We start from the raw sequence: 18,420 nt of genomic DNA, 5'->3' as shown, positions 1-18,420 counted from the left end.
TTTTTGCCATGAACTAGAGCAGTAATTTCCCTTAGTTCAGAGCAAAGTGTCACAGGTATTAAAAACCAGTAGGAAATAAAGCTGATGGTTGACCTATGCAAGAATCTGTTTTGTTATAAATAAAGTACCATCAGCCATGCACTTACACTAAAACTAGATCAGTCCATTCAACAAGAGGGTAAGAAGGAACAGGCCTTTGTGAGAAACTTCTACAGATATGGGATGAAATTAAAACCTTTAGAGAACTGAATTTTGCCATATCCTTGCTCTGCACACAATTTCAGGTACTGGTGTCCTTTCACCTACATACAGCTTGATATTATGCCACTTCTATTAAAAATATCCAAGCAAATGGGGCCATCATGTCATGAGAGTAGTTGCATTACTGGCTTCATATTAAATACTGAGGCACCCAAACGCCAGTCATTTGGAAGAAATTGCAACAACCTGGGTCTAAGGTAACATTTTACTAGCCATAAACTAGCACATTTTACTAGCCATTCACTAAGGCATCATTTTACTAGCCATAAACCAATCTATGCCTGGAAAACTGTTATCTTAAATTGTGGCCCCTTGTGCACTAAGTATTGTCCTGTGAATTAATCAGTTCTGCAGACATGTTGTGCTTGTTGTGCCACGTTGAACCAAAGTGTTTGGAATTATCTAAGTAAAGTCTGTGACTACGGAGAAGAGCACCTGCTCAGAACTGTAACACTAAAATCCTACATCAATAATTGCAATAAAAGACAGATTTTAAAATTCCTTCTGACCAAGATATACTGGACCATATACTGTGTTCAAGGGAGTACACAAGAACCAAGAAATTGATTTAGGTACAGGACCTTGCAAATTACTTTATCACCAGGTTTTAGAAAAAATTTAGTACAAAACAACAGCAGTTTAGTAACACCTCTTATGCAAATGTAAGGACCAAATAGATTAATGCTCCACCCCACTTCTGACACCTGTCATGAGACCCAGAGCAGGACTCTGAGACCAAGTCCTTTGCATCAGAACCTGGGAAGTGCACAGTGACTTTACTGCAAGGGATTCATGGACATGAACTGAAGGTTATTTGGAAAGAGTCCTGAACAGCAGCATCAGTTATCAAACCTTCTAGTGGAAGGTGTCCCTGCCCATGGCACAGGGGTTGGAACCCCCCGTTCCAACCCAAACCAGCCTGTGATTCTATGATAAATCCTGAAAACATCAAAGCTGCAAGAACTAGGGCTGTCTAGCAGAGAAGACAAAAGGCTGTGTTGTAAATGTCTTCAATGACAGAAGCACAGAGCTGCTTTTTTGTTCACAGTCCCAAAATGTGAAGATTAAAGAGAATCCCTATGCACTAGAAGGAAAGGGGAACACATGAGACAGTAAGCCAGTAAATACCTTTTGGGTCATCGGGAATGACAATGGGAGGAGCAATGTCTGGAAGTTCCTCTTCTCCTGGCTGGAGCCCCCTGGCCCGAAGGTGGCTGATATCCAGGAAATCTGGCATGTCTATAGAAACATCTACAAAAGCAGAGAAACAGGCTGAGCTTATGCACCCAGCAAAATGACCCTTGTGGTGTAACCTACCCCTTCAGAGAAGGGACTCTGGTATTCAAGGTACAAGCACAGACAGGATTCTCCTTCTGAAAACAGTTATTTGAGACATTTGGAACACTAAAACAATTTAAATAGGAGGTCAGATTACATGAAACTGTGTTTTAACTCCACAGACCTGCTGGATTGGTTTAATTTGTCAAAAAAGGAAAGAAGACTCAATTAGGATCTTCACAGTACAAACTTAAGAGTCAAGTCAGGTCCTCATTACCAAAGCGTGTACACCTTATCCATTATCTTGGATAGAATGAAGAAAAGTAAAAAATATATAAAAAATATAAAAAGCACATACCCAGCTTTTTGGGTATCCAGTCAAGGCCAAAGGTGAATTTCTTTATCTGCACCACTAAGTACTCAGGAAACGAAGCAAAACGGGAAGTCCTGGCAAGGACAAGAAATACAATTCTTTCAAACAAGGCAACAAAATCACATGGAGCACAGATTTCAGAACCTCATGCACACTGAGATGAACCATTGCTAGTTGATAGACAGGATCAAATTCTAAAATGTGGGCAAACAATTAAGCTACGAGCATTTAAAGTTCAAGCTCTTAACAACCAGACTGCATCACCTCTTGGAGGTTGACAGTTGAGAACAATTATTTCCTGCTCAATGCATCACTTCAACTCTTGTCAGGCTTGATCTGCACATCACATTTGTGAGCGAGCCCCAACAATAATACAACAGCAAAACCCACTATGCTTTTGTCTGTTCCTCTCTGCATCATGTCCAGGTAGCAAGACAAGCACAGAGCACAGATTTTAACAGGCAGCCAGACACACACTTACTTAACTCCTGCAGATTTTGCTTGAAGGGCACTACTCCAGAAATCCTCTACATTGCTGGGTTCAGAAAAGGCCTGCAGACATGCACTAAATGGGATCTTGGCACGGACAAGTTCTGGTGGAGGCCTCCTTGCAGCTTCTGCTTCTCGCCTCTTCAACTCATAGGCAATTAATTCATCTGAGAAATATGCACAACACTAATGAATACTGTCATGATTGTGTGTTCCTCACCAGGCCTATTTTTGCAAGTTTTGAAAATGCAAAAAACTACTTAGCAATAAAACTTTTACAGGGCTTTAACTAGACATCAAATTTTTTTGTCTGCATCGTGTTCAGGAGCTACACTTAAAGACACATCTCTATTTTGAAGGGGTTCCTTCATGGTGAAAACACGGAACTGGAAATGCCAGGGAACCACCAACGAAAATCTTGCCATGACAGTCAGAATCCTGTGTTAATAGTAACACCAACTACCCACTTTATCAGCTCAATCTGAGTTGGAAAGTTATTGCTGTCTATCTCTGTCATCTGACTATCTGGACAGGACAGGATTATGTATGATCTAGAAAAAGTCCTGACACCAGCAAGCTGAGTAGTGCCATATGGCAAATTTATAAACTAATCTGTCTTCTGAGTCATTACCTGGAAATAACATGCTCTTTTATAAGCAACAGAATCATCACTGAAACTGATGAACAAAGACTGCAAAGTTATCCTAAACTTAACGTCCAGTTCAAGGAGTTGTGGGCTAGGTGAAAAGCAGTAGGTAGACTTCTAGCTTTGTGCTACTTCAAAGGATCTCATTAAACAACCAAAATACTTCCCTCTGGCTATAAAATATTTTACATATTGACTCTGTGTATGAAACCAGAGGCACATCCCCCTTTTACTGTTCCTGTGATGTCTCCTTCACTTCTACCTCAAGCACACATTTATTGTTAGTCTGCAAGACTTCACCACTGATTGCAGGGGCAACCACGATTTGTCAGTGCCTCTCTCCTGCTTCTAAGTTTTCAAGCCTCCTCAGCTATTGTCTCCTTTAAAAACAAGTGTCCTATTTCAGACAGCTTGTAGGCATCAAAAAGCCACTCCTGTTTATTAAATCAACATCCAATGCTCCATCCTCCTTCCCTGCAGTCCAGGATATCCAAATTGTGTATTTTGTATTTATAGATTACAAACTATCTTATACCCCTATTCTCTATTGTCATATTAAATCTTCTAATCTGCTAATCTGCTGCTAACAAACACAAAGCCAATTCGGGTTTTTTTATTGGTTTGGGGGTTTATGAGTGTGTGTTTTTACCAGATATTTATTAGCTAGTATGTTCAGTTCCTTTTTTATGATGAAAAAGGTAGTTTATAAACCTTTTCACTGCCCAGGACAAAGGAGATTCAGTCCTAAGGGGGATCTCTGGGCACACACATGACCCCTCTGCCCCCGCAATACACATGCAAAACAAGGGTGAACACCTTGTACTACAAGTGTGGCACACCCCCGGGTCAAACAGACCAGTTTCTTTCTTTACCTTTGTTTGTTGCTGCCTCCATGGCAACAGGTAACTGCATGATGTAGTCCACCCTCTCGGTGTAGCGGACCTTTCTGGACTGGCAGCACTGCGTGCGCTCCTCCACCAGGAACCGGAACACATCACTCGGGTTTTCTGAACCCACAGGGTTCCTCTGAAAGGAATATTAAACCCAAACACTTATGTGATGACCATTAAAATGACCAGACAACCCAAAGGTTGCTGGTTGTTCTACAGCAAGCACAAAGACACCGATCTTGCACCCGGATCTGGCAGCTCAGGTGGCATTGGACTGCATGCAAAAATCTTGCACCTGTAGAGAATAAACTGAAGTCCACAATGTCTGCACCCACAGCAGTATCTTTCTACACAGGAACTTGCAGAGCATGTGCCTAATGAACCTGACTGAGTCAAGGTGAACAGAAGAAGGTAGGGAGGTGGCAGGTTACAGTAAAGATAGAAAGCTCAGGTAAATAACACGGAGCATCCTTTCAGCAAACAGAATTGCTCCCACCACTCTCAATCTGCACTGAAACAGAACAAGCAACTTGTAGTTCATTATCCAGATGGGAATGTCAAACAAATAATATATCTTCTCCTTGTTGTTCACATTAATGCCTGTTATCAGGCAAGAAACAGAGAAGTGTCTTCTAACCATCCTATAATCAGCACATGCATTTTGGGATGCGGAACATTATGCATGCAAATGTGAGTAACTTCATCTAGAGACTGTAACACATGAATAAACACCCTCGATTCTTGGGGAAAATGGGAAAACGAGGGAGGAGGGTAGACAAGAAATGCTTTACATCAAAACTGATGTATTTGTAAATTCCTTTTCAGAAAGACAGCATTAAAATTCACAGTATGATTCTTATACACACAGCAGTGAGCTGGAGCTCAGTGGAACTTAGACTTTTATACTAAAATATTCAACTGACAAACAGTTACTTAGTTTTCAGCAGAGAAGTCCTTCCTCCCGTGATTCAATGATGTACAGCTGGGATTTGCAAAAGAGCTGGACAGGGTAATTAATTTGCTTCCAACAATTATATGAATTAGGAATAATAATAACAATAATAATAATAACAATAATAATAATACCAAATTTGTTAATATTCCATGACAAACTTCAATATGGTAAGCAAACAGATAGCATGTAACCATAACACGAACAGCAACTTAAAAGGTCACATATGTTTATAAATCTTATAGCCTGTACAGTGATGCTTGACCTCTTTATATCTCCTACAGTTGCTATCAGCAGCATTGGCCCTGTGAATGGTCATGCAAGACTGTGAAGTAAAGAAAAGGAAGAATTAAAGAAACAACTGTTTCTAAACCAAAATACATTTCCATTAGTGGCATTTTCTATATATCTAAGACCAAATACACTATAATTAAAAAAATTAGACTCTCATATAACAGATTTACCCTCATTTTCTAATATAACCAAGGAAAAAGTAATTGGGATTTTCTCACCTCTACTAGATTTATAAGATGTAGGAAAAATTCCTGTGCGTCTTGTTGTCTATTAGAGGAAAATTCTGGGTGGCCTTTACTTATAAAAGCCTTAAACATTCTGGGAGATATTCCATTGCGTTGAGGCTAAATAAAACAAAGAGAAAAATTTTAAAGAAACATTTTTATTCAATCCTGGACCAAATATCCCAAAGTCACTCCACTAGATCTACCTGTGGCCCATTTCTACCACTGGAGAAATGATAGTTTCCATTTCATCTAGTTTTCCACTTTAATAAAAATGGGGAGGGCCCAAAACATGATTTGGGGGTTTTAGAGTATATTTTATGACTTAGTTTCTACAGTGTTCACTCTACAGGTTCTAAGGCATTTGCAAATTAAAAGAGACTACTGAGGGTTTACTACAGGTTAGTAATTTTCAGAAAGGTGTTGGTCATGTTGAAAGACCATAACTCATTGCCTTTAGCCTTTCAGTAGGAAACTACCCTAAATCAGAAAATCTCTAGCTTCCAAGAGAGTCCTAGTTTTGACTTTCTCATCCTCTGTGCTAGTTTAAGAGGACTCCCCAACCATTCCAGATCTCAACACAACACTAGCTATTTTGCCATTTAAATAACACTTCTGAAGGGGTCAGAATCTTTTATTCAGATTTGCTCTCTTCCTCTATGAAACCAAATAATTTTCAAGGCCATCCTAGCAAAAGTATAATTCTCAAAGGCTGTCAAAAACTCAGTCAATCTCATTCATTACTAGAGTTGCATTATCACACCAACATAAAAATAGAAAAAGCAGCATGAAATGGGAGGCACATAAAATGCACACTAAAAGAGCAAAATTTTATTCTTTGTTTTACCAGGGTAGAATATTCTTAGAACCACTGAAACCAGAGGCAGCTTCTCAATTTTAATTCTTTTTTTAATTTCTGGCACTACACCAGCAACCACATTAGCCTAAGATGCTCCTTTAAAGTCTCTTGTCAAGAGACAGAGTCCTGGTATTGCTTGGACAAAGAGATGTTCTAGGGATTTCTGAATCTTGGGTTATATTTGCTTCAGCGTCCTCAACTGCCTTTCATCAAAACTAGGACTGGGGAGAGAAATGCATAAACCAGCTCACATCACTATATACCAGGCTTCTTCCCATGCCAGAAGCAGGAATATGGCACACTCATCCTGCTGTATAACGCGGTGAGTTTGGAATCAAGCCTTGTTTACACCTACACACTTTGAACAAGAAGAGAAACATGCTCTGTGTGACTGTCTATAAAAGAGGATTGAATCTTGCAATCTAAACCCTTTCCACTTCGAGGACACAACCCCCCCCCGCAAAGCTAAAGCTCTAAACAGAAAATCAAGTAGTAGCTGATGACCCATTAAGCTTTCAGCTTCTTTTTAATGTTAAAGTGGGTCCAAGAAAAATGCTGCCATTTCCAGGCTAAACTCCTGTTGAAAAATTTCAACTCCACAGTACCACGAATATTTATAGAATACCTGGCATACTTTCCCCATCAACAGTTGCAAAATAGTTTAGCTAAATATAGACTGTGCTGGACCAGTGCAGATCTCATATGAATGCTTCTACAAGCAACAACTCCCGAAAACTTTGGATGAGTTCCAAAGGCTCAGAAAGCTAGAGAACTTCTTTGCATGTAGGAGGGGACAAAAAAGGAAAAGAAAAAAAATAAAATGAATAATTGATTTTATAGACACAAAGCAGAAGCACTTGAAAACACTGAAGGCCTAAAATTCTATGCAGTTATATTTATTAAAAATGTCTCTGAAAGACAAAATAATATCTCAATGTATATCAGCATTATTGGGGGGGCAGGAAGGCATTAAACAAAAAAAGCATCCCCAAGCTGAAAAAAACATAGATTCACATTCCCAGAGTGAAGGAATGGAGAAAATATCTATACCTGATTTTTTGAAAATAAATCTTCAATACAACAAGGAACAAAAGCTGTAACAACTGTTTCAAATCCTAATATCTGCTATGAGTTGCTTGATAAGGAAGTCATTTGAGGCATGTAACTTCAACTTTATTAAACTGCATTTATGAACACCACAAGCACCGTTAAATGCCAGTAGACGCTTACTGCAACCCAACAGAGATTTATACCATCTGTCATTACAAAGTTCTCAATATCTCATTGCTAGTCGTGGATGCAGAGCTAAACATGGAGGTGTAGCTTTACTTGAAAGATTCAGGTCCCTGAACTTCCAGCACATTACTCTTCATTCACATCTTGCGTGTGTTTAGCAAAGCAGGTCAGTCAGTACACATAATTCAATGTATGGTGAAATCTGTTCCACTGTTCCTTAGTCCCAGGGGTGTGTTGATAAGTTTTGAAGCTGAATTTGAAGCAAGCAGGATTCATTATTTGTTGTTGCAAAACAATGAATAGCTGCTGTACAAACCAAGGAGACATAGGACTTTCAGATCATGTAAACTACTCTGTATCAGTGCTCTATCTGTCCAAAATCTCACTGGCCTTCTGATTTCAGGAGAAATTCGTATATCGATAATTGATAGATGAAGGTAGAGGAAAACATGCATTTCCATGGAAACTATCACCATGGCTCTGTGGGAGAAACATTCATCACTTCTATGGCTCTGCATGGCCCCTCCATCTGCATGAAAGCCTCCAGCACCACTTAATCTTGCATTACCTAGACAACTTCTCCAGAAATCAGGTCCAGAAATTGTCAGACCCTTCCTGGAAAGAATTCTTTAGCTCTTTGTACTTCTTTCTGAAATTTACAGAGGATTTATAAGCTTGCTTCCAAATACTCAGGACTCTCTGGATTTTTTTTTGCTCCTCAGAGAAGATAAACATTGGTTGCCAATTCTGTGAACATTTGCACTCATCACTGGAGCAGCAGAACACTTTATCAGCAGAACCAATGCTTGCTTTAATGTGCTGCACAAATAGAGCCTGACTAATATATCCCTGACTGGTATCCTGCACATTCCACCTTGCTAAGCATCCCATCCATGCTGGACCCACACGTGTTCTTCAATGCCCAGCACCTGTTCCCTTTTCTCAGGATATCACTTTTACCTAGTTACCAGGCTGTACAAACTCAGGCAAATACCTTGTGTTCTTCTTTCATCACCTGCTCGATAAGCTCAGATTTCATGGGTGGCTTAGAGTATTGGCCTGAAAGGAGGCCATGTCCCAGTTTAGCCCTGTAAGGAAGAAGGTGGGGTGGAAACAAACGTGAGAAAAACAGAAAAGAAGACTTTCATTTCAAGCAAAAAAGAAGTTTACTGTTTTTGAAATGGAACATCATTACCTGCAACTAAGTGGGCAAATCTTTCCATTCTACCTTGTATCATATCTCACTTTCAAGCCCATGAAAAGGTGTTCTTTTGCCCTGCCATTAAGTTATTTAGATTCTATTTAAGTTGACCAAGTAAATAATTGAGAAAACTTACATCTGAGTGTTGAAATCTTGTGTTGGATCAAGAGGAGAGTAGTCAAATATTCGCGGAAGGTTTCCCACATACCTGGGCAGGAAGAACAAAGGAGAAACGTTCAAATACTGCAGCTTAATGAGTCAATCTATCCTTGGTGAGTGCTTCTATCATGCAAAAATAATAGTAAAGGAATTAGGAAACAGACGTTGAGGTTTTACTTAGAAGCTTCTATATATAAAGGATATGGCAGTGCTGTTCATCTGGAATTTAAATTCTATTCCTTGATCTTGAAATAGCTGCACAATGGTGTTGCTCAAAACCACAGAGCTGAGTTGAGAACCAAGGTACTTTCTACTCCTAACCAACACAAGCAAATAAATTCAAATTTGTATCAGGACCATGTAAAAAGAGTGTTTCTACTGAGATTCTTCAGAGGAACCATTCTGACACCAGAACATACATAGTTCTAGCCAATCTGTTGGAAGCATTCAGCAGCACACTCTCTGAGCACAAATAAAAGCAGGCTAGGTAGATGTGGCCATATTGGAAGAATACATCTGATTTCTGCCTGGTCCCTCTTCCAAAGATCTCCACTACTTTGTTGACACTAAGTGCTCCAGGTAACTCCAAGGACCACGCTGTGGAAAATTACCTTCCTCGATAAAATCTATTTTGATATTTTTCAGCAATGGAGGTAGAAGAGCTGGAACTTAATGAATCTACAGACTGTACTACATATGGCTAACAAAGTAAGCAGACACAAGTTTTCTCCCTCTTCTTCTCCAGAAGGTAATTCTAACATGAAAATCTGGCAGGTTTTCCAAAATCTAAAAGATTTACTTCCAGCACATACACTACTGGTGCTGTGGAATGAAAGGGAACTCTGAATTTTATTTCAAACCACAGACTGTCCTTTATAAAAAGGCTTCTCTCCTTGGAGTGATGTGTTCAGTTTTGATCACCAAGAGTATTTCTTATTCTTCTATTGTGCTTTTTTCCCCTTAATTATTCAGTGGAAGAATAGGCTTACACTACCCTTTTCATGATTTTTTAAATTTTAATTAAAATACACCTCTGATAGTTTCCCTCCTTAGCCAGGCCTGCAAGCAACAGGTGCATTATCTTCCACTGGAATGGATCAATATTAACATGTTTGTGCCAGTTTTTTGAACAAATCACACTGGATCAACAGAATGTCTCCTGCAGTAGTACAAAGGCATGGACCAGGACAAAACCCCTAATGTGATACTGATGATAGCAAGATAAATAGAGATATGTGCATATGTATATAAACAGCAGCGACAGAGACATCAAATTTACAAGGTGGCATATGATTTCCGACCACTTAAGTCAGTAAGTTCTGGTTTCAAAGGCAGATTGGGTTTTGTGTTCCAACCTTTTCTAATCCTCTAAGCAGCCACTGAACTGACTGAAAGACATCTGTTTGCAGGGGAGACAAAAATTAAAATACCATTTTTATTTTTCTTAGAGAAACAACACATTGAGCAATGCAGCAGCTAGTGACAAGAACTGGTGTGAAGCTACTTACGCTCGCTGGAACTCTGGGATGCTGAAAATGGCTTGCATGACAGCATTGAGGTAGCAGCTATTTCCCAGGTTCTTTATGCCAGTGTATCCTGGGCCATACATGGGCTTGAGTTTCACGCCAGCTTCCTGAATCACTTCCCATTCTGAGACTCTTGGCTTTATATCATTATCTCTCAGCCCGTTCTCTGTCTGAAAGCAATAAGATTTTCTTTTTAACCTGTTTAACTTCTGCAACAATTATGTTGCTGCCATCATCACCAACAACTTTGTGATCTATACTGCAAAAAAAGGAAAAGCCAAATTAATGGGCAAAGGGAGGTAAATGCTGCATGTAAGGGAGAAGATGAGGGTCAGAAAGCTGGCTTGTTCCTCCAATACACCTCTCAGCTCTTTACCACAGACCACGGGCTCTTCGAGTGTTCCCAGTTGTGACCTCAATCTCAGCTGGGGGTTTCACTTCTCTCAGGGCTGTGACCTCAAGCCTCAGCATCGAACGCAGCTTTCTTTTCAGATTTTCTCCTCCACTTGTAATGGCCAGGAATAGCTGCTGGTGTAGGAGCTGGTCCTAGCAACAAACCACGTGAAAAGCTACAGATCCAAGAACTCTTCCCTTCTTTCAAATGGGAAAAGCCCAAATTTTTGGCACTGAAGTTTCTCTCCTTTACAGCTCAGCCTTCAGCCTGTAGGTACAGGTCACTGCAGTGTCATTCACTGCTGGCACTACCGTGTCACTTCTCTAAGAATGGTTCAGACTGGAGGCAAAACCTGTGCAACAGCTGACATTAAGTTTTCGAGGTTGCTGAGTAAAACAGGTTTTCCAGAAAGATCATTGGATAAAAGAAACTTATTATTCATTATATTGTCAAGGACATTAGTACACCAAAAATATTATTAGTACCACAAAGGCTTTTGAAACTGAAGTGTAACTCTTCTCTATCATTTCAGTTATAGTTAGTTTTCTCACCACTTGGACAATGAAATACACTAAGCCAGTATCAGGTTTGTGCATTTTTAGCAGTTCAGGTTCTCAGGTAGTGATACTAGGTTATGTGCTTGAGTGAAAAACAAACAAACAAACCACAAAACCCCCAACACAACAACAAAATCCCCCCCTGCCTTTATAACGATATCCTATTCTGACTTCTTACATAATTTAAACAGAACCGAAATCAACATCCACTAAGATACAAATTATTGGAAGTACTTCTTTACTATTACAGACACAAACACATGTTCAAGAACAGGACCCTTTTTGCCCCAGACCATGTCTACTATATCACACCCTAGATCACACTGTTTTCTAGACTTGAATGGCTTACTTCATTTTGTAATGCATTTCTTAAAAAAACCTAAACTGAAATTTACATAAAGAACTTTCAGCCACTTTTTAACTTATCCATTGCTTAGCTTCTTTTTGCTTAAGACCTGTATCTGTTTACACATGCAACAGGCTTTCCTTCACTCACTGTAATTAAGCATTCTAGATATTCTTCTCTAGTTGACTGAGGTTTTTCATCTTGAAGGCAAATCATATATAACACAGGAGAAGTGAAAAATGTAAACTAGAGAACACAAAAACCTCTTTGGGAAGGAACCTTTTGGATTTGAGAGTAATGATTCCCTCAGATCTCAGACAATAAAACACAAACTGCCTGGCTGAATTTTACAAAACTCAGTACTATAACACTGAAGGAATCATACAAATAAGCTACAAGTGCCATTCTTCTCCTCTTTCTCTCCCACCCTCAACTGGACAAGCAAGTAGACAACAAACCAAATAAAAGATGGATTTCGTACCACTTGCATCTGCAGCATATCAATCCCAAAGTGTGCCAAATGTTTTGCTATGTGCAGATCTAAAACCGGCTCCTCTTCATCAAAGGAATAGACATCTACAAAAGTAGAGAGAAACCAAAGGTTCAAATGATATCCCCTTCTCTTTGTTCACCACAGGGCTGCCTATATGAGTTGCCTTGTTCATATTATCCAGGTTTGGTTATGGCCAGCAGAAAAGTACACAGACAACCACATAGCTAAGTATGTATCTTAAATGCTCTCAACACAATCACCTCAAGTGCTTTCCTAAAAAGCAATTACATGCCTTCACAGTGTTAAAACTTAAAAATACTTGTAGTGATCATAGTAATTTCCCCTCCCCCCAAAAAAGAAATCTGTAGGCAAAACAAGGAATAAGGTGTGCAAAGTTCTTAGATATGTGGCCACATTTTGAACATGACAACGAAAGATTCTGAATTTTTGTAGAGCTGCTAGATACAAGCAGACACACTAAAAATGTGAGTATATCAGGCCAACTGACTACGCCAATGGTATTTTAATTTCTAGTACAGTTTAAGAAATCCACTTATGCTCTTTTCCCACAGAGATGCAGGGAGAACAGAGAAATTCTTAGAAATAAAGAGGACTTTTTTTGGAATGGACTCCACTGAATTGGACTTTGAAGATTAATTGAATCTTGCAGTTAAGGAGAAAGAATGATTTCATGAGTGAGGTGTCTTGCTTAATCATATGGTAGATCTGGATTTCAGTTCTTGCCCTAAGATAGCTCCTTAAGGCCTTAAGTAATAGCTCATAAACATTCTGGCAAAGGTAAAGTTCACACTCTGGAGGGAAGCAACACATCTAATGATGATATTTTCAATATGAAACCAAGTTTAATAAATTCAACAGAAGGACAAAAGAGTTGAGAGAGAAAAACCCTATTTTTAGTGTTTACCAAATGTCTTATGATGGTGCTGAGATCAGAGCACATTTCACCTACTTGAGCAAATAATGATAAAGCTTTAGCGTCATAAAGAAATTGGAGTGTAAAACAAACACTAGTAAGACTTGACCAGGCCTTCCATCTTTTCTCAGGTCTCTTCTTCTCTAGTAAATAACTACTTCACTGCTTTGGTCTCCCTCATACCAAAATCCAGAATTCCTCTGCCAGTCTGCCTGCATTTCTCTGAGGCAAGCTTCCTTCATGCCTGGCAGAGTTTCTCACAGTGACCTTGCTCCACAATGCCAGATCTAGGCTGACAGAGAAAACTTAGCCAGGGGAAAGATGAAACAAACTCAGGAGATGATATCAGGAACCCAGATAAAGCCTGCTCACAGCACAAATATCACTTCTGAAAGGTCCTTACCCTGGCCTGTCTGGCAGCTACAGACTCAGCTCATCCCCTACATAAGGCTTTCACAAAAGGCAGTCTCACTGAAGTTTGCTAGTACCCAACCCACACTGAAATGATAGACTGAAGGTTAGCCAAGAACTCAAAGACATTATGTAACTTTTAAAATTGACCAGCCTTATGAAAAACATTAATTCTCTCAAACTATTTATACTTTCAAACTATTAATACTTGCAAACATTAATACTCTCTAGCCACCAGACACTCTAATAATGTTAGTCCCAATGACCTTCCTGGCATGTGTGTGGCTGTAGATGCCCACCTGCTGGAATTCCACTGCGTGGTAGCAAACGTGCCCAGAAAACATAACTGTTCATCCACACTGTCATGGTTTGAGATAGCCCAAATTCCAATTCCCTAGCTCCATCCCCCCTCCCACATCTCAACCCAATGTGAGATGGGTTTTTTTCCAGACAAAACACAACCAGACTCAGAATGGGGAAAGGGAATATATTACAATGACTGTACAAATAAATACTACAATACATTATACACACGACTACAACTATCTCTACCATGACATAAGTATTTACAATGGATCAGATCTCTTCTCCCCTCCAAATAAAAGTCCAGGAGGGAAAGAAGAGACAGATCCCTTCCAGTCTCTCAGGGCAGCAGCTTCTTCAGAGTAGCAGTCACTAAGCAGCAGCATCTTCTAAGGCAGCAGGCTCTCTCTCTCTGTTGTTTCTTGTAGCAGCTGATTGCTGGATCTCTGCCAGCACACACGAGGGGGGGGGGGGTATCCCCCTCGGCCACTCGTCTCTCCAAACGAGTGGTCTTCCGTGGGCTTCGTCACCCCAGACAAGGTCGTTTCACCACGGTCATATCACGAAGCACAGGGGGTCTTCGTGACGGTCTGGTATCTTCAGGAGATTCAAGCTCCTTGCAGGGCCTCTGTGCCCTGTCTCAGGCTGCGAGCTTCTTTGTAGCTTGCAGCAAGGGAGGGCCTCAAGGCCAACCTCCCCCACTCCGTCCTGGCTGAGCTCTCAGGACGTCCGAGCTTCTCAGCATGTTGCACTTCAAGGCTCTTTCAAGTAAGAGTCTATCAACTTCCTCCTTCCAGGAGGTCTCAAAGGAGTTTTGGGGGGTCTGGTATCAGTTCTTACCCCCAAGAACTCTGTAGAACTCAGCTGCTGACTCTCCTTCCCTCAGGTCTCCTTCCAGGAGTCCCTTCTCTGGTGCTGCATGTCTTTGTTGCTTCTTCGGTTCAGTTCTGGCTGCTGCTTTCTCCGGCCACTGCCACGGCCACTGCCCACGATCGAGAAAACATCTCCCAGCATAACTATAGGCACCTAGCCCAGCATTATGCTGTTCCAGGTCCCCACAGGCTCCAGCTGGGGCTGGGGGGCCAAAGCCCCCCCCCTGTGGGGCTCAGAGCCCCTTCCTCGTGGCTCACAACATGGCCACCTTCTTCTAACCTCCAACTACAACTCTTCTTTTCCGGTCTGGTTGTGATATGTTTACATTTTTTTGCAGGAGCGCTCATTGGACAGAAATTCAAAACTTCCAGGGGTTTCCACCCCTTGGGGTCTACCACTTTTCTTATCCTCTGGGGAAAAACAAAGTCCAAACCGCTACAACACTCCACCCCTCGCTCCTGCGAAAATGTCAACATATCACAACAACTGAAAAAAAAACTCTAATCAATATTCAATCTTCAATAAACTAAAATATAACTAAAATCTCTCTACTAAACATCATTAAAGCATTATCACAAACTTTACTCTTAGTACTTAACTTACTATAGTCTTACTCTCACTACAATGGTACAGTCTGTGTTTTGTCTGGAAAACTCTTTCTGTTGCCACAAGCATCATGGCTCTTATCTCAATTTATCTCGATGGTTCGCAACCATCCTCTGCTACCATTTTATGTCATGGTTTGAGATAGCCCAAATTCCAATTCCCTAGCTCCATCCCCCCTCCCACATCTCAACCCAATGTGAGATGGGTTTTTTTCCAGACAAAACACAACCAGACTCAGAATGGGGAAAGGGAATATATTACAATGACTGTACAAATAAATACTACAATACATTATACACACGACTACAACTATCTCTACCATGACATAAGTATTTACAATGGATCAGATCTCTTCTCCCCTCCAAATAAAAGTCCAGGAGGGAAAGAAGAGACAGATCCCTTCCAGTCTCTCAGGGCAGCAGCTTCTTCAGAGTAGCAGTCACTAAGCAGCAGCATCTTCTAAGGCAGCAGGCTCTCTCTCTCTCTGTTGTTTCTTGTAGCAGCTGATTGCTGGATCTCTGCCAGCACACACGAGGGGGGGGGGTATCCCCCTCGGCCACTCGTCTCTCCAAACGAGTGGTCTTCCGTGGGCTTCGTCACCCCAGACAAGGTCGTTTCACCACGGTCATATCACGAAGCACAGGGGGTCTTCGTGACGGTCTGGTATCTTCAGGAGATTCAAGCTCCTTGCAGGGCCTCTGTGCCCTGTCTCAGGCTGCGAGCTTCTTTGTAGCTTGCAGCAAGGGAGGGCCTCAAGGCCAACCTCCCCCACTCCGTCCTGGCTGAGCTCTCAGGACGTCCGAGCTTCTCAGCATGTTGCACTTCAAGGCTCTTTCAAGTAAGAGTCTATCAACTTCCTCCTTCCAGGAGGTCTCAAAGGAGTTTTGGGGGGTCTGGTATCAGTTCTTACCCCCAAGAACTCTGTAGAACTCAGCTGCTGACTCTCCTTCCCTCAGGTCTCCTTCCAGGAGTCCCTTCTCTGGTGCTGCATGTCTTTGTTGCTTCTTCGGTTCAGTTCTGGCTGCTGCTTTCTCCGGCCACTGCCACGGCCACTGCCCACGATCGAGAAAACATCTCCCAGCATAACTATAGGCACCTAGCCCAGCATTATGCTGTTCCAGGTCCCCACAGGCTCCAGCTGGGGCTGGGGGGCCAAAGCCCCCCCCCTGTGGGGCTCAGAGCCCCTTCCTCGTGGCTCACAACATGGCCACCTTCTTCTAACCTCCAACTACAACTCTTCTTTTCCGGTCTGGTTGTGATATGTTTACATTTTTTGCAGGAGCGCTCATTGGACAGAAATTCAAAACTTCCAGGGGTTTCCACCCCTTGGGGTCTACCACTTTTCTTATCCTCTGGGGAAAAACAAAGTCCAAACCGCTACACACACACAAGACATCACAACATTCCCATAGTATTCTGGTGAGGTCACAGCACAGCCAAAAGTTCAAACACCTAATGGAGTGAGATTACACAGCAACTGAACTTGGGTGACTGCTTTCTATATGGAAGCTTTGATATTGTTTTCTCTCTGCTCTGACAACTGCAGGGAGCAGTCCCCTGGGACTACTGACCCAAAGCAGCAGAAATGGAACACATGACTAATCTTTTGCTCAAGCCCAGCTTGAGTCATATCCTTTAGTACTTTCTGCTGTGTAACTTAATTTCATGGGAGAAAAATATAATTCACTTTTCAAGAAATCAAGGAAAGAAGATTAGAGTCACCAAACAGAGGTCTGCAGTGCTGTCATACAGACTTTGGTAGATGAGGAATGTAGACAAGTCAGCAAATGTGACACACAAAAAGCTGGTATCATTAGAATGAGAAAGAGGAAAAAGGGAAAAAAACCTCACCAAGACAAATCTGAGACAGCTAACACAGAATATTATTAAACAGAGAATAATCATTATGATTCCTATTATTGTAAGAAAAGAAAAATCACAATGCTACTGTACTTCCTTTTCCTTGACAGCTCAAGATTTACACCTGTTCTGGCTGTGAAGACATCAATCCTTCCTACTTAACCAGTAACAGGCAATGTCAACACTGCCCCTGAAGAAACAAGTTGCTCAGGATCCCCCAAAAAGTATTTGACAATTGCTGAGACTAGCACCCACAAAGGAACTTATTCAAGTACCTGCCACATAGGTACATAGGCCTTCCCCCTGCCAATCCCCCTTTCCATGCCTTAACCTATTTCCAAACAAGCACAATCACAGTGACTTGAAATGAAATCTAATGGCACTGCCAAGAGAGGCAGCAGGTAGCACAGTCTGCCCAGTGGTGCTCAACCTACTGAGGCAACCAACTTGTCTGACTCTCTGGTGCATCCTGTCCAAGGTACAAGAGCGGAAGGGAGAAGTTTGGTTCAGTTTCTGCCCTGATCCCAGGTGTGTTTGTTGACAGAATGTTACAAAACGGGGCTACTGCCTCAGAAATCTTTCATAATGTGCACAGCACAGACTTCTCAGGGCAAGACAAAGAGCTCTCCTCTGTGTAGAGGCAGAGGCATCACCTCTTTCTCTTTCCTACCGGTGTGAAAAAGGAATAATTTATGTCAGGAGAGGGATAAATGCTTATTACTCCTCTACCATCACCTCTTCACCTCTAGCCCAGGGAAGCAGAAAACAGACAGACTCTGTGTCACAATCAGCCACAGAGCCTCTTTCCTGAAGCTCATCTGTCACCCAGCCCTACCAAGGGTTATGAGTACCACGGAAATACAGCTCACAGACAGAATATTTGTTGAAAAGGAAACAGGGAAGGCTGGGGGAGGGAAGTCTTTTCTGTATGGAAACCAAGTAAACATCACCCAGAAGAACAAAGGTCTGTGGAGAACAGCTGGTGCCCCTCATTCAGAGGGAAGGATGACAGCCTGTCCTTTGTTATCCCAAAGGCCACATAAGAGGAAGTAGCTGATCAGTGGGAGGCACAAGGACAGCAGCCATAAGGAAACAAGTATTGCTGCTAAAGATGAGAAAGAAAAGAGGAGAAAAAAAAACCTGAAAAAAACCACTAAAGAATACCCTGTTTCTTTTGTAGATGCAGTTGAAACCTACAGCTGGGCAAATCCTAAACACCATCAATAACTGAGATTTGGATACAAATCATCCAAGA

General features: G+C 41.4%; 1 protein-coding gene across 1 annotated transcript in view; it reads right to left on the bottom strand.

Moving 5' to 3' along the window:
* Window positions 1-18,420, bottom strand: part of USP13 (ubiquitin specific peptidase 13) — a 52,703-nt gene that overhangs the window by 9,092 nt on the left and 25,191 nt on the right. The window contains exons 7-15 of the mRNA XM_032697855.1: window positions 12,167-12,261; window positions 10,371-10,558; window positions 8,840-8,911; window positions 8,497-8,590; window positions 5,402-5,527; window positions 3,920-4,073; window positions 2,394-2,568; window positions 1,898-1,986; window positions 1,390-1,512 (exon numbers count right to left, since the gene is read on the bottom strand). Of these exons, the coding sequence (XP_032553746.1) occupies window positions 1,390-1,512; window positions 1,898-1,986; window positions 2,394-2,568; window positions 3,920-4,073; window positions 5,402-5,527; window positions 8,497-8,590; window positions 8,840-8,911; window positions 10,371-10,558; window positions 12,167-12,261 (1,116 nt within the window). The remainder of the gene's footprint in view (window positions 1-1,389; window positions 1,513-1,897; window positions 1,987-2,393; window positions 2,569-3,919; window positions 4,074-5,401; window positions 5,528-8,496; window positions 8,591-8,839; window positions 8,912-10,370; window positions 10,559-12,166; window positions 12,262-18,420) is intronic.

Source organism: Chiroxiphia lanceolata, chromosome 10 (assembly GCF_009829145.1).
Source record: "Chiroxiphia lanceolata isolate bChiLan1 chromosome 10, bChiLan1.pri, whole genome shotgun sequence".
NCBI classification, from domain to species: domain Eukaryota; kingdom Metazoa; phylum Chordata; class Aves; order Passeriformes; family Pipridae; genus Chiroxiphia; species Chiroxiphia lanceolata.
The sequence above is the reverse complement of the archived record's forward strand: the minus strand, read 5'-3'. Positions and strand labels throughout refer to the sequence as shown.